The sequence below is a fragment of the Cnephaeus nilssonii genome (assembly GCF_951640355.1).
Source record: "Cnephaeus nilssonii genome assembly, chromosome: 6".
Lineage (NCBI taxonomy): Eukaryota > Metazoa > Chordata > Mammalia > Chiroptera > Vespertilionidae > Cnephaeus > Cnephaeus nilssonii.
The window spans coordinates 55,768,621-55,795,623 of NC_137077.1; the positions used below are offsets into that span (position 1 = coordinate 55,768,621).

The 27,003-nt window shown below is 41.6% G+C and overlaps 1 protein-coding gene across 1 annotated transcript in view; it reads right to left on the minus strand.

The window, feature by feature from the left end:
* The window catches only part of LRIG3 (leucine rich repeats and immunoglobulin like domains 3), a 50,910-nt gene extending 32,088 nt beyond the window's left edge, over window positions 1-18,822 (minus strand). The window contains exons 1-3 of the mRNA XM_079774495.1: window positions 18,294-18,822; window positions 12,289-12,360; window positions 12,003-12,077 (exon numbers count right to left, since the gene is read on the minus strand). Of these exons, the coding sequence (XP_079630621.1) occupies window positions 12,003-12,077; window positions 12,289-12,360; window positions 18,294-18,508 (362 nt within the window). The 5' untranslated portion in view covers window positions 18,509-18,822. The remainder of the gene's footprint in view (window positions 1-12,002; window positions 12,078-12,288; window positions 12,361-18,293) is intronic.
* Window positions 18,823-27,003: the final 8,181 nt, after the last annotated feature.

Sequence of the window (27,003 nt, forward strand, 5' to 3'; positions counted from 1 at the left end):
ATGGTCTAGAAGCAACCAGAGAAATTAAGCTGGGATAAGGTAGTGTTTTGGATTTTTAATCCATCATTTTAAAAGGCCTATCTGAAAGCAATTTTCATGAAAGTGACAACAGACTTGGGGAATCTCAGCTGATGACAACTCACTATGAGACAATACTACAACATGGTCCATAAGATGCCAATAAAATCATAAGCTTCCTTAATTTCCAGTATTTGGGGCAAGAGTCATGATGGTCCAACCATATTCCGTATTAAGACCACAGCTCTGATATTTGTTCTGGGCACAATATTTCACACTGCCATGCTAGACGAGGTGTATGTGGGGAAGACTTTAAAAATCTGGACCTACACTGGCCAGTTCAATAGCCAGTGCCTGTGTAAATTGTTTAAGTTAAATTGAAAATTCAGCAACACTAGCCACATTTCCAGTGCTCAGTACCCAGGTGGCAGCACAGACACGGCCCATTCCCCTCATGGCAGAGAGCTACCGGAGAGCCCTGGCCTAGACCCCAGCTCATACAGGAAATCGGAATTGGACTCTGAGCTGGGGAAAAGAAGGCTTTATGAAAACCTTATATTGTGAGTCTTGTTCTATAATGCAGAAATAGAAGGAAGTTGTTCTCTCCAGCACATAGAGCTAGGACAATAGGTAGAGGAGCCACAGAAGGGCAGAGCTCACCAAATAAAAAGGCCTAGCAATTGGAATTGTTCACAATGGAAGGGCTCCTCCCCAAGAAGTGGGCTTTTGTCCCGGGATGTGCTCAAGGGGAGGTTGGATAACCCCTCTTTCAGAGGTTTCTCCACAGGGAGAAACGTCTCTTCCAATTCTAAGTTACTAAGATTGAGTACAGACACGCAACACTAACCAAAAATGAGTTATGACCAGTTATATAATATAGCAAACTGTTTCTAATTCCTCTGTCCTTTTTTTTTGGATACATAAATGGGGATGGTGGTGAGGAATTGAAAGCAAAAAAGACAGGAGGAGAATAAGAGAAAGAGGGATTTACACAACGAACTGACTACTTTCCTGACATCGGTAAAGAGTAACACCCTCAATACCTTGTGCAGGATTACATGTCAATCAGTGACCAAGTTCAAAAAGCATCTCTTTTTCTAAAAAGTTATGCTTATTCTGATTCTATTCCATGTTTGTTTTGTTATGAAAACATTTAAAGCAGCTCATGCATTGTGAAACTGACCGTCCAAGAACGTATACCACGGTTACTCTATACTGCATGGTCCTTGCAGCATAAATATTACCTTCCTATTTCATTCTGTCTCCCTCACTCTACAGACTACTGTGTCTATTGGCTAAAGCTTAGTGAGAGAGAGGGAGACAGCCAGGCAGGTGATTTTAAGCACTAGAAAGGAGGTGCTTATATTTTTAATTGCCTTTCCTTTCATGTTTTGAATTTAGTACTTAAGCAACTTCCAGCCAAAGAAAGAAGTCTTACAGGTTAGAGCTCTATTTCATTGTTTTAGTCTCTCCACTCAACTAGAGCTCTGGGCCTCTGGTCTAAGGAAGATAAGAGATAGCAGAGATACTAACATAAGGAAGAGAAGGAGGAAAAGCAACTAGGCTAGGATACAAACACATGTTGAATCTTGCCACCCCAGTCATGAAAAGCAACTAGCTATAGCTTTATTGTTTTGTCTGTCTTGGTAGCGCAAGCCTCACTTAGCCTAGAGAAGACTCTGGCAGAAGTTGTACTTGATACTTCAAAGCAGCAACCAAAAGGGCTAGTTAGCATAAAGTTGGGGGAAGGGATGAGGAAATGGTGTAGGTTCAGGATAAATATAATACAGGAGTACTTGTAGCATGCTACACTGGAGGGTCAAGTCAAAGGACTGGGGGTCAATTTTACAGGCTCCAAGAACCACCACTGAATGAAGAAAGTTGCTTAACGGGTCACTATGCCAAAATCTAATAATGTTGTTACCTTGGGAAAACAAAGTTGCATTAATGCAATTTTTAAGTGTGTAGGAACAAAGATTAATGGAATAGTTGCTTCTACAGTTAACTAGGTATATTAATTTGGACCGGGTTAACCATCTGTCCATTCATCTAACAAACACGTACGCAGTGTGTACCATCTGCCAGGTTCTGCACTAATGCCAGGGAGCCAACATGGATGAAAACAGACATGAGCTCAGCTTTTATAAAGTTTCATTCCAGTGGGGGAAATCGACAAAGTATCACAAACATGCAACTGAAAAATGTGACAGCATATATTATGAAGGAGATATGAAAATATAAAAGGGGAAACCTAAGCCTGGCTTAAAAGTTGGGGGAGGGGGAGTTTTCTAGGCAGAGGGAAAAGCATGTGCAACAGGACCTGAGGCAGGAATGAGCTGGCTCAGTGGTCGGCAAACTCATTAGTCAACAGAGCCAAATATCAACAGTACAACAATTGAAATTCCTTTTGAGAGCCAAATTTTTTAAACTTAAACTTCTTCTAACGCCACTTCTTCAAAATAGACTTGCCCAGGCCATGGTATTTTGTGGAAGAGCCACACTCAAGGGGCCAAAGAGCCGCATGTGGCTCGCGAGCCGCAGTTTGCAGACCACTGAGCTGGCCCATTCCTGGGAGGAAGGAATTCAGAGGAGGCTCAATGGGAAAAGAAGATTCGGATCATCCAGAGCACTGTATACCTTAAGGAAGATTTTGCTCCTGACCTAAGAGCAATGGGAAATTCCTGAAGGGTTAAAGAGCCATGAGCACAGATTTTTATATTCTGGGGAGCAGTTTCAAGTAAATGTGAAGATAAACTTAGAGAGTGTCACAAACACACCTTATGTACAGTAAACTCCTTTATGTGCAAATCACATATAAACATTTTAAAAGTCCAATAAAAGAACACAACTTATCATATTAACATGTGCAAGTGTTTATTTTGTAAGACCTGAATTTCATGAGCTTATTTCCACAGAAGCACAATAACGTCTGGCTTGTACTGGTGAAGTCTGCAGCCCTCTAATGCAATGTCCCTTACACATGAAGTCACTGGACCATTCATCCACATGGATAGAGCATACATTTTGGAGTGAATTTTTTAGTTAAAGGTGATCAAATTCCATGGACTTATCTATACCCAGATGAGTATAGATGGAACATGGTTTATGTCCACTTAATCAGAACAACACTCCCTGATTCCCCAGAAACTTAAGCTCTAATTTTGACTAAAGCTGCTCCCCAATTGCCTCAATTAATATGACAAAACGGTAACCACTTTTCAAATATTGACTCACATAGGTTTTGGTTTAAAAACAACTAATAACACTTTGAGCTGTACTGCAGAGATAAAAAATTACTCAGTTACATCAGCATTTGAAAACGTATATAATGCTTGCCTTCCTTATAGGCAGCTTTATCTCTGAGTTGTGAACTATTAAAATATCAATGTTTTAAAAGTTATAAATTGAGTTTGATTATTTAAATAAAGTATGTGCCATGCAACACATCAATAATCTTTTAAATCACTATCTCCCAAACTGATTTTTTTTTTCTTAGTCTGATTTTTGGAAGGAAATGGGAAATGCATGCTTATGAATGAAATTGCCATTGGATATAGTACTGGGTTCGGTATCTGAGTAACATAACACTGTTGATCAGATTTCTAACCACTAGTTCACATGTACCCTTTTCAGAAGGCCATATGCAAATGACAACCACCCCATGGCCAATTTCCCTTTGTAGGAAAGAGATGTGGCCATAACATACAGCAGGGCTCAAAGTTCCAAGGATGGATGGAGAACAGGCATTCGGTAAGTCATAACTGTTAAACAGCAAAGTCACGTTATCTGTCTGTCTTCAGGGCACTTGATTCAGAAAATGAACATCATTTAATAACTACTTGAGAAAAAGGAGAAAAGCAGAATCTGTGCTTAACTGAAGTGTAATCATTCCATTCCCCTGCATTAAAAAGTCTGCAATAACTCCCCAAACCTGTAAAACACCTGAGCTGATCCGCACCAACTTACCCAAGTCTCTGTCTTCCCCTAGACCAGTGGTCGGCAAACTCATTAGTCAACAGAGCCAAATATCAACAGTACAACGATTGAAATTTCTTTTTGAGAGCCAAATTTTTTAAACTTAAACTTCTTCTAACGCCACTTCTTCCAAATAGACTCGCCCAGGCCGTGGTATTTTGTGGAAGAGCCACACTCAAGGGGCCAAAGAGCCGCAGTTTGCCGACCACTGCCCTAGACCTCACACACCCACAGTCTACACTTCCTGAAAACACAGCTCTGCACTGGGGCAGCCCGAGCATCTCTCTACCCCAGGGCAGCACTCTCCTAGCAGTATCTCTGTACTGCCTCTCTTCCCCTGCTATCATTGTTCCAAGTAGAGGCCAAGTCTTATTTGTCTTTGTTCCCAAGCACTTAGCACCTATTAGGCCTATTAGGGCAATCTTTTAAAACAGCTCAAAACCTACCTTTTAGTACACAAGCCCTTGTCCAGTTATTAACTCTAACTGAATGCTCACCCACTTCTTAAAACTATTTGAAGAAAACAAACGTTTCCTGAAAATTCACCCCAAATGCAAAGTTCTCTCTCCTCCCTTCTCTGTTGCTGCCAGGATAATGTTTCTAAATCCTGTCTTCTTCCTGTGACCCTCCCGTTCCAGAACCCACGTTGGCTCACGGCCTGGCGTCTCTGCTGCCCCGCCAGGCCCACTGCAGCTGTAACAGCAGCAGCTGTTGCTGCTCACTCTGCTCAGAGCCCTTTCCTGTACACCGTGCCACTTGATCCTTCCCCGGAGCCAGAGGAGAGATGGAGAAACACCTTACCCTGTTTTTACAGATAAACAAAGGAGAGTTCATTAACTCTGCCCGAAGCCAGACAGGTCATTAGTATGAGCCGAGACAAAAACCTGCGTACCCCACTCCCAGCTCAGGTCTCTCCACTATTGCACAGGGGCCTGTGGCCTCTCTCGTCCACTCATGCTCACGGAGCATCTCCTATGGGCCAGAGACTGGACGGGGCTTCTGAGGGGACTGAAAGCTCAGGAGGACATGAGTCCTATCCCGGAATGAGATGTGTGACAACTGCCAGTGGAGAACTACACACGCTGTCCTTGTGGGAGTTTCAAAACTGAAGAATAAAAGAAAAGTCACACCCTTCGCAGAATCCTACAGTGCCACACAAATAAATTCCCAATACTCCCTACTCCCCGCCGCCCAGGATTGTTCTTTATAAATCACGTCAGATCTTGGAGTCAAGTATGACTCTCATACTTCCCTGACTCCCCAAAGCATCCCCAACACAGGAGGACATGACGTGATGGAACCCCATCACACATGGCACTAGGTTCTAAAACCAGTGGAGCGGGGGGGGGGGGGGGGGGGGGGGACCAGCGATCATGAATACATCCCTAAAGATCCCTTAACATACTAGCAAATAATTTTTAGGCAGACATCTTCTTTCTGTCTGTCTCAATGAGTCCCACATAGGGCCAGTTTTGTATTTTGGATTTTTAGTTCAGGACCTGATGATGCAGTTCCCATGTGTGATGGGCAAAGGGGCTACGAAAAATCTGTATCTCTGAAGTCCTAAGTCATGCTCAGCGGGTCAAGATACTCACTTAGAACAGGGGTGGAGAACCTTTTTCCTGCCAAGGGCCATTTGGGTATTTATAACATCATTCGTGGGCCATACAAAATTATCAACCTAAAAATTAGCCTGCTGTATTTGGTCAAACATTTAATTAATTCACCCCTAATGCCTTGGCAGGGCCAGACCAAATTATTTCCTGGGCCGTATACAGCCCGTGGGCCAGATGTTCCCCACCCCTGCCTTAGAACAATGAGAAATGGGAGAAGGGGTTTTTAATTTCCCAAACACTTTCATTTCGCACACACTCCAGGGCATGTGCTCACTGGCTACAGTGGTGAGCTAAATCCTTATGCTACTTAAATTACTTCTCTTGTTCTTTTTTCTTTAATTATTATTGCTGTTATTATAATCTTTTTTTTTTAACCAAGCACACATAATTGAACATAAATTAAGTGGAACACAGGTATGCTTTGTCTCCACTGTAAATTTTTAGTCACTGGTATAGACCAAGTTTATAGGAGATCTGTTTGAATTATGCTAACTGCATGCGGCTGTTCCATAAGTATTCCTTAATTCATATACTAATTAAGCACCAACTACATGCCATACATCTACATTAAGTGCTGGGAAAAACAAGAGGGAGCCACAGAGGCCTCAAAGTATAGAAAGGGAGAAAAGTACAAACAAAATCAAGATAGACAAGGCAAGAGGGCAGAGGAAATGAGGAGATGACCCCCACCCCCAGGTGCCCCCCAGGGCGTCCTTCCCCACCTTCAGGCCAATTCAACTGTCACCTGCCAAGTGCTGTCACCCCATGAGTCCCCACTTAAAACTGTCAACCCCTCTTCCCACCACACACTCTCCCACCTCCTTTTTGCTTTAGTTTTCTCCCTGGCACTTATCACCTCTGGCCACATTTCTTATTTATTTTACTTTTTGTCTTTCTCCTTCTACGAGAGGGTCGGCTCCTGAGGGCAGAGACTTTCAGCTATTTTGTTCACTGTTGAATCTCAACCCTAAAACAAGTACCAAGCACATTGTAGGATTTGGTAAATATTCAAAAATGAGTCTTCCCCTACCACCCTAAAGGGCAACAGCCAGAGCTCTCGATCCCTTTGGCCTCTTTCCTTTGGCTTCCGAGTCTTTATGAAAAACTCAAGTTTTCTTTTAAAGTTTGTTTACTTGTTTATTTTTTCTCAACCCTCACGAGAATGGAAGCTTCCTGATAAAAGGGACTCCGTCTGCTTTGTTCACTGCTGTGTCCCCAGCACTAGAACAGAGCCTGGCACTGTTCATTTATTCCACAAATTTTAGTGGAATAACGATCATGATCATGGCTTATATTCACTGAGCATATGCCAGTGGGTTTTACCCATCTCTCTCTCCAAATCCTCACAACCCTAGGAGGTGGGCATTATTATTTTCATTTCATAGATGGGGAAACACAGACAGACAGTAACTTGTCCACGGCCACAAACCCAGCAAAGGGAACTGCCAGCAATTAATGCTGAGCCATCTGATGTGCGCTCACAGTTAACACTGTTCAATGGACATGACGGAGCTGCTCTGTAGAAGAACAGTGCCATCATCCTTCCTGGCCAACCTCAGTAGTTTCCTCATCATCTGCCCCGGTGAAACCACCCTCCTGCCACCTCCAAGCCCCTCTCCACACTAAAGCCCGGGTGACACTTTGAGAAAGCAAACCTGATCCCCTCAACCTGCTTGAAATTCTCCAATGCTTTTCCATTGGTAGAGCACCCATTTTAGGGTCCCACCCATGAAGGTGATCATTTTTTATAACAACTTCTTGGGAAGGATGACAAATGTCATCTCTGGAAAAATAAGTATTATGAAGAAAACAATGAACTTGGGAGAAATGCTCTACCTTTGAGATAAGAAATAATGAGAAAATGCTTATTTGATCATGATAAACTGGACTCCGTCAGTAATTCCAAAAATATTTACGTAATTTCTGCTTAGAATCAGCCAGGCAGATGTGTTAAAATGGATATTCTTGGGCCCCCACCCAAACCCATTAATTTAGAATTTCTAAGGACTGGGTCAGGAAATCTATGTTTTTAACAGGTACTCTAGGTACCTCTTGGACATTCACTCACCTAAACCTTTTCATCTCTAAGATAATAGGCAAGTATCTGCGTGTTGGGCAATACCATATAAACCATCAATGTCAAGACTAAGGCTCAACTAGCTTTATTCAATGACTGATAGCTCCTCCCTTATTCAACAATAATCTACCTATATAATATATGTATAAAAGGCTAATATGCTGTGTCCCTCTGACTGTCCAACCAGTTGCTATGACGTGCACTGACCACCAGAGGGCAGACCCTCAACACAGGAGCTGCCATGATGCGCACTGGCTATTTACAAAAAAAAATAGCACCACGGACCTGGTGCCCACAAACCAACACTCAGCTTCCCCCAAGTGGGACACAGGCCCCGCCACCATTCCAGAGCGACAGCCCACCAAATCGCAGCCAATGCTGCCAAGACCACATGGCGTAAAATACGGCCCATAGCCCAACCCAACCTGGAAACGGTGGCTGTGAGCGCTGGGTAATGACGTCACCTAGCAACGCTTGGCTTCCTTTCCCTAGTGACTAGCCTCCTTCGAGTTTCTTCAGCCCAGGAACACGACTTGCTTTACAGCCAAGTGCAAACATTTTACACTTTAACCAAATGTCTGTGAAGCGTGAATTCCCATGCCTCATCTCATTTGATCCTCACAGAAGTCCTGGAGTAGGTAGATAGGAGACTCGGTGGAATCCTATTTTCTTTTCATTAGCCAGAAATTGGAGATTTAGAAAGTTTAGAAACTTGACCCGACTGAAAAGAAGAAATGGTGGACCTTGAAAATGACTTCAGGTTTTCTCACTGCGCAGAATATAGTCAAACACTAGTGCAGTTATATATTTTACAATAATAATCTGCTTCATGTTAATATTTACTGCTGTGTTGCTGACAATTACCTGAAAGAGAAGTTGGGGTGCTTCACTGGGCTGGAAAAAGTTTAGCTAAATCAGAAAGCAGGTCTAATTAAGCAAGTTTATTCCATATATATATATACACAAAGGCTAAGTTGACTCACGCATGCATGATACATATAAAGCTCTTGTTGGCACCAATTGCACGTGTTTCGATCTGTCATTGTTGATCGTGAATTTGGTTGACACTTCTATCATAGAGAAAGGGCGAATAGCGATATTAAAGTATTTCTTCTAATTAATTTCCTTTCAATGTGCACAAATCCATGCACCGGGCCACTAGTGTTATATAAATCACGGATTCAAACAAGACCCAACCCAGGTCACAAGTTTCAAGTGCCCATTGCTTGAGCAGCTCACGCACATCATCGGAAGCCAAATCTATCACATCCGGTGAGCACAACTCATTTAGGCCAGGTCAACAGTCTTACTACAAAATATGTTCATCCCAAATACTATTCCATCTCTTTTCCTAAAACATACCATCCTGCCATGGGTGGGAAATAACTGTGAGAGAAAAATAAACAAAAAACATAAACCACGTCTTGCTCTTAGAATGCCAGTTGACTTCTGAGCTAGTACTGGGTGGGATTCTAAGAAAAGCAAGTCTGTTCAGGCCTTTTATATTCTGAAAAATCCCTAGAAATGTGAGAACGAGGTTTCTTAATGAGCAGATTCAATGCTCACCCAATGGCCAACCTAAGACAAATGCCAAGTTTCCCTGACATCAGGACTGGTCCTTAAATAAACTCATCCCTGGACATGGGGTGCCATCTGACCCAATATTAGCTCCTGCAGCTGAGAGAGGAAAAGCATCTTATCAGGTCTTCTCTGCTCTTCTCTGAGTCAGCCCCACGAGCTGGGAGGGGTCCCCACTGCACAGAGCAGCAGGAGTAGAGAGCACTGACGCCAAATCTCATGCTCAAGACTCCAACTAATTATTCCTTTTCTTTGATATGTTTAAAATTATTAAACTTGTGCAAATTACCTGGAAAAAAATGATTTCCTACACAAATTGTTAAAAAAAAAAATCTTGACACAATAAAAGTCAAATAATCCTGAGAACTACTTTAAAAGATGGGGGGGGGGGGGGAGGTTAATTGTGGTGCTACAAGTTTCTAATCTGACTCATGTTATGTGCTTCAACAATTTTTTTTTTTAAATTTCAGAAATAGGTTAAGTATTAACTTTTAGCTCTGACTACTCTCAAGTGCTTCTATATTAAAAAAGCACACACACACAAGTTCTACCCTACACAAGACAAGGCAGAAAGTAACAGTGCTTTAGAAACAATGATTGTGTACTGCAATGGCCAACGAAGCCTACAGGAAAAAAAATCTGTAGAAGAAAACAGGAAGAGAAGTGAAATTTTCAAGGTATTTCATAGGTATAAGAACAATTTTTCTGGCCGAAACCGGTTTGGCTCAGTGGATAGAGCGTCGGTCTGCGGACTCAAGGGTCCCAGGTTCGATTCCGGTCAAGGGCATGTACCTTGGTTGCGGGCACATCCCCAGTAGGGGGTGTGCAAGAGGCAGCTGATCGATGATTCTCTCTCATCGATGTTTCTAACTCTCTATCCCTCTCTCTTCCTCTCTGTAAAATATCAATAAAATATATTAAAAAAAAAAAAAAGAACAATTTTTCTGCATCCATATTGAATTAGCAGCCCATCGCATAAATTATTTTTCACAGATTCTATGTGATCTAGGTAATAAAAAAGGATCTATCACTATACGGATGAGTAAGGCAATCCCTGGTTAGATGTACTGCAACAAGTTGAGGGGAAAGAAAGTGAGATTATCCAAGTTCCCCAAAAATTGGAACTCAGCACTCACTAAAGTGAAATACAAACAAAACATGAAGATGATTTCAAATTCCATATTTTATTTCAGTTTTCTAATTACAAATTAAAGCTACAAAGTGCAAAATCACTAGGTGATTTATTCCCAATAGAACTTTCTAACTTCCTTACCGGTTCTTATGCTTTTAACTCTGTAGCAAGCCACAGAGAAGACTGTTTTCCCCGTCCCATCCAGATTCTGAAACTACACTGCTAATGCTCTCAGCCATGAAGCATGCACTGACCCCCCTCAAGGCTCTCTTGAACATGCTGACAGAATCTGCCAATACACAGGACAGGGACAGAAGGGTGACGCGGCAGTCCCTGAGATTTAAAAAAGGCCCCTGTGGTCAAATGAGAATAGCTAAAGATGTTTAACATACCAAAGCCAGTGCTTCATTTAGACTCCAAAATTTTAAGCAATTGTGAAAGACAAGAAAGCAGGTATTAATGCTAGCATAAAAATATTTTTTAAATTCAGTGTTTATTTGTCAAATATCAACTGCTTTTTCTTTCATTCCTTTCTGTTTCTGATCTTTGGAAAAACCACATCAGTATCAAATGTCACTTAGTTCTTATTCAAACAGAGGAAAGCAGACACAGCGGCTGCACCAGTGACTTAGCTGACCTGGGCCCTAAGTAAAAACAAACCTCTATAAATCACCAGATGTAAGCAATTGGGTAGTGATCACTTTAATTAATTGAACAGCTTTCCTGAAATTTACTGTATAATTTCGACCCTCCCAACACCTTTCCCAGAAGCACCTAACAATAGTGTTATTTTCTTTAGTTGTTTAAAGGAGAAAAACATTTTTAACTTCAGTGGGTTAAATATATTTTTTAAGTATTCAAGATTAAGATGGTAAACTACTTGATTTTAGAAATTAAATCATGCACACTCTAAATGCTGCCTTTAAATGCCCAAGTCAAGATTATCCCAAAATATCTTCAATGCATGAATACGTTATCCACCCTAAACATACAGAAAAGCTAACACCATTTTAATTTTATTTGAAAACTTGTATTTGCAAAATAATGTGCAATGGTATTTCAAATTTCAATCGCATTATTTAATTTATCTGTATAAAAGTTCAGATTTTGATTTGATGTTTCTGAAACCTTGATTTCCACCGCAGGCGCCACACTGAAAAGAGGGTACTCCAATGCCTTATTAAAAGCTCCCATTTCTCCTCACAAAACAACTCCAATCATTCTCCACTAGTAACTAAGTAATAACACCTAACCCAGAGATCCCATGCCAACCATTAAGCAATACCAGAGGTAAAGTCCCAGTCAACAGAATATAATCAAATACATGTTTCTATGGGGGCGGCTCCCCTGAATTTTGGAGGCCAGTTCAGCAATGACAGTGAAGTGTAAAAACTGTGTTGTTACAATGATACTTCAAATTTAGCAGAGAGAGAGAGAGAGAGAGAGACTGGGGCTGAAAAACAAGTCCACAGTTTTAAAGAACACCTCATCACCCGCTGAAGGGAGTCTTCTTATTTTGCTTCAAAGGTTTTGACTCCAGCTCATATCCAACTGTACCCATAGTCCCTGCAGACATACATATGACATCCTGCTAACATTCACTTACAAGGAGAGAAGTGTAATATTTGCTGAGACAGGTCCTAGATTTGGAATGGTCTCCAATTCATTGTTGTTCAGTTTCCTATAAATGCCCCCAAAAAAAAGAAAAAAGAAAGAAAGCTGATTAGGTCATCTATAATTCATAGAGGTGAAACTCTGTAAAATTATTTAAAATTATTGTTAACTCGTTACCAGTTTTAAATAATTTATTATAATCCAAATGTTTTTACAGTTAAGTAATGTGATGGGTAGTATTTTATTCAAACGTCAAATAGAAGACAACTAAGACTCACACTTCTCGAAGGCTTTGAAGGTGGCTCGTGGAACTTGCCTTGATGACAGACAACCTGTTGTGACTTAAGTCCCTATGAGAAAACAAAAATAAAATGATAAGTAGTTAAAAAAAAATCACTAATAGCACTTAACGATGTACAAGACAGAATGGATCTGTGAAATATCTCTATCAACACTGGTGATGACATAAGAAATAATTGGCCCATCCTGTCTATAAACTAGATGGTAACCAAAATGCCAAACTCAAAAAACACACACTCTGAGGACAGAATTAGTTTAGGAGGCTGGCAGATTCCAATGCTTTAAGCCCACAAGTGTTTTAGGAGATGTTTTTTTGGCACAGGGTGAACAGACCTTTTGTGAGCTGGCTGTTTTGCTTCACCTTCCCCATCCCCTACCATCTCCTCACTTCCAACTTGATATGATGAAGTCATGGCTTATGAAAAGTGGCTAATTAGGCAGGTTGCTAAAACTAAAACATCTAAAGAAATCTTTTTATTTTATTATCATAAATTTAAGCATCAGTGTCTTATTATATAGTCAAACAAAGTAGAAATTGCTTTTCACACATTTACTTCTCTGGGCTAAGGCAATAAATTATTTAAAGTATCATTGTGTGGTGTGTGTGTGTGTGTGTGTGTGTGTTCGCGTGCGTGCACACGCAAGTGCTGAGGGTAGCAAACAACCTAACCCCTATGCTCTCCTGAATTCCCCAAATCTCAGTATCTGGTAATATAATGTGTAATTTAAACCACATTAGCCACCTAACAAAGTTAAGCAGAATGTATAGAAGGCTGTGATCACATTTCTTTTCAATCATTAAAATAACTCTGCTTTCTTACTCCAAGACTCAGTCTAACTTGACCTAACAATTTCCACTGGACATTATTCTTTTTTAAAAGAAGCAACACAAAACTTCTACATATACAATACTCTAGACTAGGAAGTCATCACAGCATTTAAGATTCAAACTGTGATTTTTAAACCTGCCAAATATTTGGTTATCTTCTCTATATTTGTCAACATATTGAATACGTGTCCTCAAAATGGTGCGATGAAAATAAAATGGCTGAAAAGCCATTGAAAACCAGGCTAACAATAGTATGGTTTAAAGCTCTCCTATTGAAAAAGGTTAACCAACCCTTACTAAATTAATTCTTTCAGTGTTTAAAAGGAAAGATTTTTAAATAACCAAAGTTTCAAATAACCAAATTTGATTGGAGAAAAGCATGAACCATTTGTTATGTGCACACAAGTATGCCCCCCAAAGAAAAAGGCAGAGAAACACAGTGTTACTCAGTGCACATCCATTAGTTAACAATTAGAAATCAGAGAGCCTTTCAGCCTTTGAATTCTTGTTTTGAGAATAAACCTGGATTTCTCCATTTCACACACACACACACACAAATCTGCAAAGGTTTTTTATTTGAAACATGTTTGCCTAAAGACCTACCAGACAGTAACAGACATGAGCAGATTTGTTCTGGTAGAGTTATAACATGAAAAAAAAAATCTGGCACAGTCTTTAAACTATAAAAATCCTGCAATTACAACCACTGCTGTGCATGCTCACCACGCTGGAGCCAGACACTTTCCCTCACAAACCCCGCTCAGGTCCATCTGGAGTTCATCAAGGAAACCGTGAGCCCAACAACTCACGTTAGGATTCAAACAAAACCTGTGTGCTTTTAGCACCACAGACAGTCACAGATTTCCCACAGGGTTCAAAAAACAACCAAGGAAAAGAGCCCTTCACCTGGGAGGTAGCCTGAATCAACAGAAAGTCTCACTTGGACCCACTTAACTAAACATTGAACCGGCATAAAACTGCATCCCCTATTGTTTCAAGTTTTCTGTGGTTTTTGTTTTGTTTTGTTTTTTTAAAGGAGGAACCAATCTGGCATTTACATTTAACACAGGTGATTTTTCTTTTAATTAGAAAAACTAAAATCATACTCTTCACTTCATTTTAAGGGTTATTCCGCAAGGCAATCCTGTGAGGAAAGAGACTGAGTGCCTAGCATTTTTCCCAACTAGGAATGGGATGAGAGCTCCAACAAAAGGCCTTTAAATGGAGAAGCTGCCTCCAGAGAACAGTGCACATGCTGAGGGACCACTCACTTCTGATTCAGAAGCAAGAGCTGGTAACCTTACATATTTCAGTTATTGCAACACTTCCACTCCTGAATTCTGTGTACCACTATTAAAACCACATTCTATGTGGGAGAAAAAAAGACACCCCTTAAGTGACTTTTACTGCTAAATACTTAAAGCCATGAAACTTTTAATGCACCTAAATTTAGACTTAATGCAGTTTGTGTTTCAGAAATGCTTATTTTCCAGTTAAAGGATGTCACATTTTCCTAAATCTTCCTTATATTGTTTTTATAGCTAGACCATTACAAATTCCAGTTGTACAATGTCCATGTTTTGTTAAAACCCCTAAGAACATTCAATAAGGAAGGCAGATTCATTTTTAGATTCCCATTAGTGAACATCTTCACCAAGAAACTTTTTTTTTTTTAAGAAAAAGAAACCATTTATATTATATTTAGGGGCATATCTTTTTAAAATTTTTTGAAATTTTTTTAAAATTTTATTTCAATTATCGTTTACATTCAATATTATGTTGTGTTGGTTTCAGGTGTACAGCTACACATAGTGGTTAGACAATCATATACTTTACAAAGTGTTACCAAGAAACCTTAAAAAAAAAAAAATACCAAAAAAACTTTTGGTAGTGAGGTTAATAAAAGGAAAAGGTGGTCAGGCAGGGATGTGTTAACTATTTACCCAGAACTCAGCTGGCCAAATACTTGCAAAATCAAACTCTACTTGGTAGAGACAATCTTCCTGAATATTAGCAAGCGAATAAATATATAATAATTAATTTACAACAATGGGTTCCAGCTATCATTTTCTTCCTTTCAGCATTTGGAAATCTGACTTCCAAGTCACATTTTAAAATGCAAATCCAGCACCGCTTCTTAATCAATCCCACTGGGGCCTGCAGAGCTGCTAATTCAGCAGAAATCTGGAAAGCTGAAACACAAAAAGCCAGGCTGTAGCTGTTTTAAGACACTGATCCAAAGTGACTCATAAATCAGCCTGCTATGTTCAAGTTTTAGTCTGGAAAATACAGAAAAACAGCTGCGAAAACCATAAGGACTATTACCCCCACCCAGCCCTAACTCTGAGACCAACCGAAGGATTTATAACAGGCGAACACTTAAGGAAATCCCACCAGCAGAGAGAAGTCCCTCTCGGACCCTTTCCCCCTGAGCCCCACTAACTCAAACATCTCTTCGTGTACAATCATTTTGAAATTCCAGCGAAATTTTAATAATACTTGAAGCTCTCAATGGCAATTGAGCACCTTTCCCCTCTTTGGCGAAGGAACACATCTCTAACAAGCGCTCTTCTTTAGGTTCAGGACTCTGTAAGCACAACTCTACATGTCAACTCAAGTCTGCCTTTTAAGGCAGATAGTTGTAAGCAACCTTCAAATAGTTACTAAGAGCCACTTCCACTAAAATATTAGAGGTTATTTTTTGAAAGAACTAACTGCAATATCATTATGTTACAGCTCAAACTATTCAACTTTTCACACGTGAGGTTCCTATGGCAATAAATTACAACCGAATAACGTGAAAAAATAAATAATTGTAACAAACAGAAAGACTGATTTTTTTTTTAACTTGCTAATTCAACAAAAAAAGGAGGGCACTAAACTTTTTCTGAATAGTGCTCCCATAAGCTAGTCCTAAGGCAAACTTTCATTACTTTCATTACCTAAGGAAAGGAAGTCAAGATATGGAAGAACAATGTGCATTTTTCTACTTATGTCTGCACTCTGAAACAATCTACTTAAAAGCTTTTCTCATTATGTAAAATTTAAGAAGCAGCTTTCTTATGCCTCCTGTTACAAACACCAAGTAACAGAGAAGTTAAAGCTCAATTTCTTGGGTTTTTCTTCTCCTTTCAAAGGTGGAGAGAGGAGACCTGTAGAGCTTTAAGCACAAACAAAAGGAACATTTACAATAAAGAATTCAGACCACATGGTTCGGTGACAACTACAAAGTTGGTTAAAAGTCACACAAGTACAAGAATGACAGAGCTGTCCAATGAGTGATCACAGTGGGGCTTCTGACAACAGACCTAGTGCTTATTTATACAAGTGGAACTTATTTTCACATACATTTAAGGAATGTGGACTTGTATTGAGACAATTTACTGCTGGCGGAAATGTAATTAAAGATTGTGCTAACCAAATAAACTGTAATTTGTTTTTAGTGTGCCACCAAATTATCTGCAAAACAAAATCCTAATTAGGTCAGCTACTTTTAAGATAATGTTTAAATAGGTATCAAGCCCCTTTTGGTTTAACTCAACTTCTAATCAAGAGCAATACAGTTATTTTTTTAAAAGACATCCAAATTCACAAAAACAAATATTGCAGGAGATGAGGCCGCTTGATATTGAGAAACTATGGAATATAAAATAGATTTGTGATAGATCCAAGCCTTTCCAAACACAGCCCAGGAAGCACTACTATATTCATTTTCTTTTTCTCATCCCTCTATTATTCATAGGTGTTCACCTCCAGTCAGTTCCATATGTTGTCAATAGAGCCATTCACATTTCATGAATAAGGCAGCATGACCTCCACAAGAGGCAATTGAACAGAATTAGCCACAACTAATTGAAAGTCTTCCTGCTTTGGGTTAAAGCCTTTATCTCCATCTTCAATTGTAATAAAAACTACTAAATAAGACAACCCATGATAAGAGATTAAATATCAATCTAAAACTCTCCAGTTCTACTTTTTTATTAAACCAAGGTTTGCTAACACACAAAGAATATTATTTCGATGGTCAACAATTCAACAATTCAAAAATATTTTGATTGGCACAATGATTTAAAAACAATTTCCTTCTACCATTATTATTATTATTAGGACATTAGGATAGTCTACTAGAATTGTTTAGGAATTTAGAATTTCCATTGCAATTCTGCTAGGCCCAAATCTATTAAGTATAGACTGTACTTTTACTTCTTTTAAACAGATAACTTTTTTTATTTTTAAAGCACAAGTTTTTGACTGTTTACATGTTACAGGAGTCCTCCCATTTCAACAAAACTAAGGTTGGGAGAGAATAAAGACATGGCATTTGGAAAGAATCAGCCTTTCCAACTAAACTACATTTTTTTCCTTGTTCTTGCACGCAGTTGGCAGTGATTTCAGGTTTTCAGACTTCACAGCTAGCATCCAAAAACTTGCATAATAGCACTCAGCACTCTCTCCTAAACCGTCTGGGCGTGCTGAGAAGCTACAGAAATCACGCCCTTGGTTCTCAAAACTAGCTCCTTCCCTTCCCTATCTACTGATGGGTCTTGCCAACTTCTCACCGGAACGAAGATGCCACGATTTGGTCTAGGAAGGGGATTTATGGAGCGCCGGAGAAAGAACAACAAAAGAATGCCTATCTACCACAGCCTGGACAGTGAGAGACTTCCTAACTGAAAGGAGCGCGTTCCATGCTGGTGGGGTATAGGGAAGGGGCCCGATATAGTTTCTATAACAAGTAGAAACTATAGTTGAACCCCAAGACCCTACACACTCCTAGGGAGAACTGAGAACTCCGATAGTCCGCTGGTTGCCACCCCTCCTGGCCAGGCAGGGGCGCGCATTTGAACCCCCTGGGAAAGCTCCAGTCGCAGAAAGCTGACTCTACCCCCCCGAGTTGTCAGTGGCTCCCTCCCCTCGCCCAAGTGAGGCTAGACGGGTGCATCTAGGTCGCCCGCCCCCCCCCTCCCCGCCCCCCAGCGCAGCCCGCAAGGCGCAGGGGAAGGGAGACCGAGTCCCCCGATGGCTCCTCTCCATCCCCACCGAGCGCCGCTCGAGGCCTGGGCCAAGGGCAGCTGCCCGGGAAAAAGCTGCTGCGCGCCCCGTGCCAAGGCCCGCGGCTGGCTTCCCTCCTCCGCCTTCGGGAAGAATACTTACAGCCGAGCGACCCAGGGCGGGAGCGGCTCGGGAAGGTGCGCCAGGCGCAGGCGACTGCAGTCCAGCAGGTCTCCGAGGCAGCGGCAGGGAGCGGGGCACGGGCGCTCGGCGGCGACCCGACGGCTGATGCCCTCGGCCGGGCCCGCGCGCCCCAACACCGCGCACAGCAGCAGCCCCAGCGCCGCCGCGGGCGCCCGGACCTTCGGCGCGCCCATCGCGGTCCCGCGGCCTCTCGCCCGGCCCTGCGCTCCGCCGCCGGCGCGCGCTCGGAGCCCCGCACGAACTTCCAGCCGAGGGTGATGCCCGCGCTCCGGCCGGACCGCGTGTGCGCGCCCTCCTCTCGCGCTCCCAGGGAAACTCCTTTCGTTTACTCTCCACAGCGGAGCCCTTTCGTGCACCGGAGCAGCGTGAGGGGAACCGAAGAGAAGGGCGGCCTGCGGCAGAGTTGCAGGGCGAGCAGCGTCGGCGCGCCGAAGCCCCTTGTACCCGCAAAAGAAACTTTTTCGCCGCCTCCCCGCCGCGGAGCGCCAAGTCCCGGCTCGGCGGGGGCGGGGGCGGGGGCGGGGCGAGCAGCGGCCGGCGCGCGCCCATTGGCCGTCCCGGCCCCGGGCCACGTGACAACAACAGGGCTCCAAGCCCTGGGCGGGAGTGCAGGAGAAAGTGGAGCTGAGGTTGTAGGAAATTCGGGGTTACATTTTCCAGCCTCTCGGGCCAGAAGTTTCCACTACATCCTGGGAAGCATATATCAAATGGAGTTGGAGAGTAAAAGGTAGTGAGCAAACAAGTATATAACGTTAGGGCAGCTCGCGGAGTTGGCGGCATTTAAGGGAACGTCAGGGGAGTCAAGTTTAAGTTAGCTCTGTCACCAGGAAACTTTTCAATTCCAAATGTTAAAAATGTATAAGTTGCCCTACTATCCACAGATAAGCAATGGTTTCAATGGAAGCACAATTTTCTTTAACAGTAATGCTGGTCGGCTTTTTCCACATATTGGCTCCAAAAAGAAAAACAATAAAATGTAAAAGTCGTGGTATTGGAAATGGTGTATTGAGTTACAAATAGCCAGCTGGATAGTAGACCTGGAAGGAAATTATGGGAAATGGCCTTCCAATAAACCGCGATGGCCATCATAGATTGCATGCAATAGGTGGAAATAATAAAAGTAGTCACAGTAATATTTCAGAGCAAAATGAAAACTAAGTGGAAAGAATTAATCTATGTGCCATGGTCCACCTGGGCTTTGAGTGATGACAAATCCCGATTTCGAATGCTACCAGGCTAGAAGTACTTGCCTGCCTCCTCAGTCTGGGGTGGATTCAGCACACAGGACTTGCCAGTGAAGTCTGTGCCTTGACTTACTCTGGCAGGTGATTGGGGCCACCTCAGAGATCATCTGGGAACGCCCTCCTCTGGATGATGAAATAGACCCAGAGAAGGTAACTAACCTGCTTGTGGCAAAAACTGGAAGCTGGTTTTAAACTTCCACTTCTGCAATCTGCGTTGCTTGCATGTTTTCTGCCAAAGCACTCCTCGGGGCCACTTAAACTTTTCATTATTGAGAAGTGGAGATAGCTTGTAGAGTTGAGACCTTAACTCCAACTCTAATGCCCATTGATTTCCACGGTAGCAAATGACCCGTATAAGCACCTCCATTCATGAGGGAGAGAGTGACTCGCTTTGAAGTTGAAGCACCCTACTTCACATACATATCCCATCCTCTTCTTTCCAGCTGCCATTAGCATCAACTCCACCATCTTTGTTGATGATTTAGAAAAATATTGATAATGACAGCACCTTGGTTTTCAAGTGAACATTTTGCCTACTTGGGACTGGTCAAGACACACCACAGTCATGCTATGGATTTTCCATCTCTGTCTCCCTCATCTATTACATATGAAGAAAATCGGGCTTGGTGCATTGGAGTTTTTAAAAAGGAAAAAAATATGCCATTATATATGTGCCATTATGTATAAGCGTGGTGGCATGAGTATGGTGGCTTGCTGATTGACACATCACCCACCTGACAGAGAGAGTCAGAAATAGATAGGCTACCACTTTGGGGAGGCTTGTCTCATTTCCCCAATCTATACTCCCCTTATATTACTTCACCTTTTGTGAGTTCTATTTACACCCACATGCTGATATTTTTACCATATCCATGTTCGAGCCCAGATATTTCTCCTAAACTCTAGATTCATATATTCAACCATCTGTAGGTCATCTCAAATTGATGTCCATATGTAACATGCCTGGAATTAAATTTCACCGCCCCTGAGCCTACAGCTTTTCCTCCTGATTTTACTGTCTCAAGGAAAGACACCTCCCTCCAGCCAGATGGAGGTCCAGAAGCCTGATTCACTCTTAACATTTCCTCCTTCTCAGCACCACCTGTACATTGAATTAATTAGCAAGTCCTGATGAAGCTAGCAACTAAATATATCTCTTCTCTATCTCCACAGACATTGTGTAAACTCACATCACCATCAGCTCTTGCTTGTTTTACTGCCATACCTCTTTCCTGGCTGACATTCCAGGCCTTTCTCCACAGTGCAGTCAAATGATGTCCCAAAAGCTCAAATCTGAGCCTTGACTCAATTACCTAATTCCTTTCACAGGCTACCATTGCCCTCAGAGTAAAGTTTCATTTTTTTAGCATGACATATGCAGCCTTTCAGTGTGTGTGTTTGGCCTCTACTGATCTCTCAAACTCTTTTTATTTAATCCTCTCCCTTTTATTCTAGGAACAACTTGCAATACTCTTTCCATGACGTGCTCTTTGCCTTTGGTCTTTCTTCACATGCTGGTCCCTCTGTGCAGATCACTCTCTGCCCTTCTTCTGCCTGGTTGATTTGTACTTCTGTTAAGCATCCATCTTTTGGAGGAGGCTCCCCTGATATTTTAGGTATTTCTCCAATCACCCCAGCACATACTGGAATGTAAGTGGCCATTTTCCCTTGACTACTTCCTAGATAATGCTTAGAATTGCCACGTCACCATATATCCTGTATGTCCTTTAAGGGTTTCACCAGATATATGATAAGTTATTTAAATTTTCATGCCATGGCTGGTTTGGCTCAATGGATAGAGTGTTAGCCTGTGGACTGGAGGGTCCTAGGTTTGATTCTGGTCAAGATGTGGGAGGCAACCAATTAAGGTGGATGTGTCTCTCTCACACTGATGTTTCTTTATCTTTCCCCCTCTTTTCCACTCTCTCTAAAAATCAATGGATACCATCAACAAATCAACAAATGACAAGTGCTGGTGAGGATGTGGAGAAAAGGGAACCCTAGTACACTGCTGGTGGGAATGCAGACTGGTGCAGTCACTGTGGAGAACAGTATGGGGTTTCTTCAAAAAATTAAATATGGAACTTCCCATATTTAATTTGACCCAGTGATCCCACTTCTAGGAATATATCCTAAGAAACCCAAAACACCAATCAGAAAGAATGTATACACCCCTGTGTTCATAGCAGCACAACTTACAATAGGTAAGATCTTGAAACAGCCCAAGTGCCCATCAGTAGATAAGTGGATAAAAATTCTGTGGTACATTTATACCATGGAATACTATGCAGCAGTAAAAAAGAAGATTCTCTTACCCTTTGAGACAGCATTGAAGGTCTTTGACAGTATCATGCTAAGTGAAATAATTCAGTCAGAGAAAGACAAGTATCGCATGATCTCACTCATATGTGGAATCTAATTAACAAAATAAACTAATCAACAAGTAGATTCAGAGACATGGAAGCATGGAACAGAGTGCAGAATCTCAGAGGGGAGGTGGGGGAGGACTGGAGGGGGTCGATGGGGGAAAAGGGGGGACATATGTAATACTTTCAACAATAAAGATTTAAATAAATAAATAAATAAATAAATATCAATGGAAAAATATCCTTGGGGGTAGAATTGATTTTTATTGTTGAGCAAGCCTGTGCTTTTTACCTTAGACTTGGAAATTTAAATAAAAATTGCTAGCCATCCAGAATAAATAAATAAATAAATAATAAATAAATAAATAAATAAATAAATAAATAATCAGTACCTCAGTTTCTCCTTCTGTAAGTTGGGGAATGCAATAAAAACTTTATCTGATTCCCATTTATCAGTTCAGTGGATTAGCTGTCACTGTTTGTTCTCTCTGTAAGATTTATTGACTAATGCCTAGGACTAGCTGAAATCTAGAGGCTCCCAAGCCCTTCCCTAGTACACTATTTACATGTTTGCTCCTACCCGTTGCCCCATACTAGTTCCAGACTTGTTTATATCTACAATTACGCAATTAAATTATTGTGTAAACCTAATAAATACAAGTGCAACCAGAAAGTGACTTCTTTTCTATGATAATGAGTTGGAAGGTTGGGAAAGATTCTTTAAAGGTAATCACTAAAACACAAGGCTGTGAAATTAGATATGGGCAAGACAGTTGTAAACACTGGGGAGAAATTGTAAATCTAGAAAATTGCTTTGCAGGCATCTTTAAATGCTTGTTTCACTTTAAAGTAATCAGGATTGGGAATCAATCAGCTGAGGAGGTTTTATGGGTGTGGCTCATGCTCAATGACTGAAAACTTTACTTGGTCATTGAGAGAGCTAGCTAGGGTGACATGGAAAGGGTGTAGCACACATTACATATGGCTGTTCTCCACCTCAGTATGTCCGCAGCTATGCAGCCAGTAGAAACAGAAACTTGTTCCATGTGGGAACTTTAAATCAATGTAATATTTTTACAGACTTCTCAACTCCTTGTGAGCCACGGGACAGAACTTCCACTAGATATCTGTTACCTGAGCAGGTGAGGACTGAAGGTCCTTGAGTTCCTTCACAGCCCTGTGCAGCTTCTTTCGAAGTATCTTGACAATATGAATGAAGGCAGGATCCCAGGAAAGACAGTCTGTAATTGAGGGGAAAAGAAACATGAACTTCTACTTAATATCACCAAATTTATCAGTTTTGACCCCAAAACAGCCTTAATGTGTCTTGGAATTCTCTGATCTTCTCATGATAGTTTTTCTAGATACACACACACACACACACACACACACACACACACACACACTCACACTGCTGTAGTAGCAAGTGTTGATTCTCAGTTCTCGTGGCTAATGTCTCATAAACAAGGATTTTGTGTAAGATGGTCAAATTCACTTTGGCTGGAAGTCTTTTCACATTTGAATTAAAATGAGACAAATTGATGGTTTTCTCTACTTCTTTAGAGGTTTATAATGGTTAACCAGGTAGTTGAAAATTGCCCCTCCCTTGGTAATCAGACCTAAATCAGACCCAGATAGCTTCTCATTTATAATTTTGTCCTTGTGAGTGGCAAGTCCCATCCATTTTCCAAACAGCCTCCTGCCATCCATTTTATGGTTCGTATAACCCAGCCCCAGTGCTCTTTTCAGTTTTCCTGTTTTGTGTGTTTTTTTTTCTCCCTCTGGCAAGTGTGAGACTTTCTTATCTTGAGTGCTGGCAAGGGCAATGACTCACCGATAAAAAGTAATAGAGGTGCTAAGCTGTCAGTTTTAACATCCAAGGACAAGAATGAAAGCTAAACACTCAGTACTTGCTTTATCATTACAATGAATGACACAGTTTGTGTAAGTGTGAACTGTGAAAAGGGAAAGAGATAAGGCCAAGCAGGAAGAAAAGCACAAAAATCCCCAGATAATGATGCCAAAAGCAAATGTTGCTGTACTCTGTAACCTAACCATATCTTTCCCCATTCATTAAGGCATTTTAGAAGAAATAGATAACCCCCTTTTTCACACACACACACACACACACACACACACACACACACAAAATGCAATGCTTCACTCAGAGAGCAGGAGGATGGAATCTTACTTTACAAAGCCCCTGTTAGGAACATGTCTGAACTCTTTAGAAAATATTAAGTAAGATGAAGATAGCCACTCCTCTGTGTTTTTTTTTTTCTCCAAGTTGGCCAACTGTACGATATTACTTGAATTGGAAGCAATGTTGTCTGAACATTTGCTTAATTACAAATTAAATATATGCCGTCTTTTATTTTACTTATTTCTCAAGTGATCCTCTAGGAATTATATGTTCTCTGAGGAAAACTCATATTGTGGACAAAACTGGATAGCCTGGAAATCACGTCAGTGTAACCTGGGATTACTGGGAGTTGGGAGCCCTCAGGTAGGGTGAAAAACGCTGGCTGAGGGTCAGCTCAGGATGGGTCTGTGACTTCCTCAGATTCTCTTCAGTGGTGAGGGAGTGGCCTTCCCCAGCAACAGATCCTGTTAGTGGTCTCCAGTTTTTTAACCCTTAAAGGACCTTGGGACACTTTCTTCTCTACTTCCAGTCCCTGTTCCATTTTTTTTTTTTTTCTCTCTCTCTCTAGCCAGCAACAATATTAAGGCACCACTGGGGATCTTCAACACATAAAATTGCCCCATCCTGTGAGAAATCCAAATGCTTGTGGAGTTGTTGTAGAGGAGGCAAGGTGGTCCGGAGTCTGACAGTGAGGTCACAAGCACTGTGACTTGGGTTTACGGAACAATTTGACACTTCACTTTCCTTATCTGTAAAATGGGGTGAAGAGTGATATGTTGCTGCGCAGTAGTATTGTATAATTCTAAAGCCCCACATAGACATTCGTTCTCATGACTTAACTCTCAAGTTGCTGTTCTCTCTTCATTACTCAGAGGATTAGAGCGAGTGAAATCTAGAAACGTTAGTAAAAAATACTGACCGGTGGAATGTTGGAATTTGGTAATCCCTCAACTACTAGTCTTGAGGAAAATAATTAATTCTAAAATGAAAAAAAAACCCACACAAAACATCCCGCAACCTTTATAACTTTAATACAAGACCCTTAATTTATGTGTTATGACAGCATACTATACGTATCCTGAGGTTTTTAATAGCAATTGTATTATGCCATCTCCAACAGTTATTGCATAACTCAATTTGTTATGATTTATACCATGAGGTCAAGAAAGAATCATCAGGCCTATTTATTAAAAAGACTCAAATATCCCTCCTGGGAACTTTCCTGTAGAATATTTTTCTCCCTCTACTTGATGAACAGTTGGCTTATGCACCATTCTAAGAGTTAACTTGCATGTCCAAACCATGACAATGCTCAGAGATAAGTTTATGATTGCTTTTATTGATAGCTTTATTCTCTTACACCTTTGATATTTATCCACGCCTGACTATCAAATTATTTTAAGTGACTTTGTCAAGAATATTCTCAAAATCAGGTTCCCTGCATTAAAACCTCTGCTTCTATTCTTAAACACAAGTGTCCCTATCAAGCTACAGTGTTTCCATATTCTTCTGCATAAGTATTTTCAATAGAAAATGAAGAAGAAATTTGGTTCTGTGGAGTCAGGTTCAATGTGACATTGTACTTCTGTCACGGTGAAGGCGGTACAAATGTTTTCCTGCTAAACATTAAGTTTTTAGCCCCAAGCTTTACACATGTCCTGTTATGCTTATACATTCACACTGAAAGATTGCCATGGAAATACTGACAGAGAGCTCCAAGAGGCTTTCAAGGGCACCTTGCTCATCTGCTTGCCCCGGGGCACAACCGTGTCTGCAGCAGGCAGCCTCCTGCACTCCCACAGCGGTTATTTCAGACTTGAACAACTTCTTCAGTCAGCCCAGATAAATTCCTCCTGCTCTCTTGAGTCCCTTTGAGCTTTTCTGCTTTTTTTCTGGACAAAATAGAAGCTATTACCAGACACATTCCTTAGCTTTCCTCTTTGCAAATTAAATAACTGCAACTCTTCTCAACACTTTCTCACAAGCACTACACTTCCTCTATTTTACACCCTCAGGAGGATCAAGAATGACTCTTTTCTGTTTACTCGCCTTGCATAGATGAGTATGGTGAAGTGGAAGTAAGACTCCTGCAACTCCACAAATGATGATATTCAGCACTTGTCAAGCTCTTACTATTTTCTAAATGTGTCGTGTGTATTAATCTATTTCTTACAACCACGCTTACAACCCATGTTACCAGATGAGGAAACTGAGGTAGGGAGATGCTAAGGAATTTGCCTATGGTGGAGTTGGGATTCAAACCCAGTCAATCAGGCTCCAACATGGATCCTCTTAACCACTACGCTACACGGCTTTCCACTAGTCAGAAGAAGCAAGGGTTTCCAAAGCCTTCCTTAAGGAAAGGGGTTTCCAGTCAGTAGGTTGGGATCAGTAAGGAAAGCATGGAACTTGCCTGCTAATTCATGATGGGGGGTGACTATAGTCACTTCCCTCCCCTTCCTTTCCTTTCCTTTCCCTTCTTTCCCTTCCCTTCCCTTCCCTTCCCTTCCCTTCCCTTCCCTTCCCCTCCCTTCCCTTCCCTTCCCTTCCCCTCCCTTCCCTTCCCTTCCCTTCCCTTCCCTTCCCTTCCCTTCCCTTCCCCTCCCTTCCCTTCCCTTCCCCTCCCTTCCCTTCCCTTTCCTTTCCTTTCCCTTCTTTTCCTTCCCTTCCCTTCCCTTCCCCTCCCTTCCCTTCCCCTCCCTTCCCTTCCCCTCCCTTCCCTTCCCTTCCCCTCCCTGCCCTTCCCTTCCCTTCCCTTCCCTTCCCTTCCCCTCCCTTCCCTTCCCTTCCCCTCCCTTCCCTTCCCTTCCCTTCCCCTCCCTTCCCTTCCCTTCCCCTCCCTTCCCTTCCCTTCCCTTCCCTTCCCTTCCCTTCCCTTCCCTTCCCCTCCCTTCCCTTCCCTTCCCTTCCCTTCC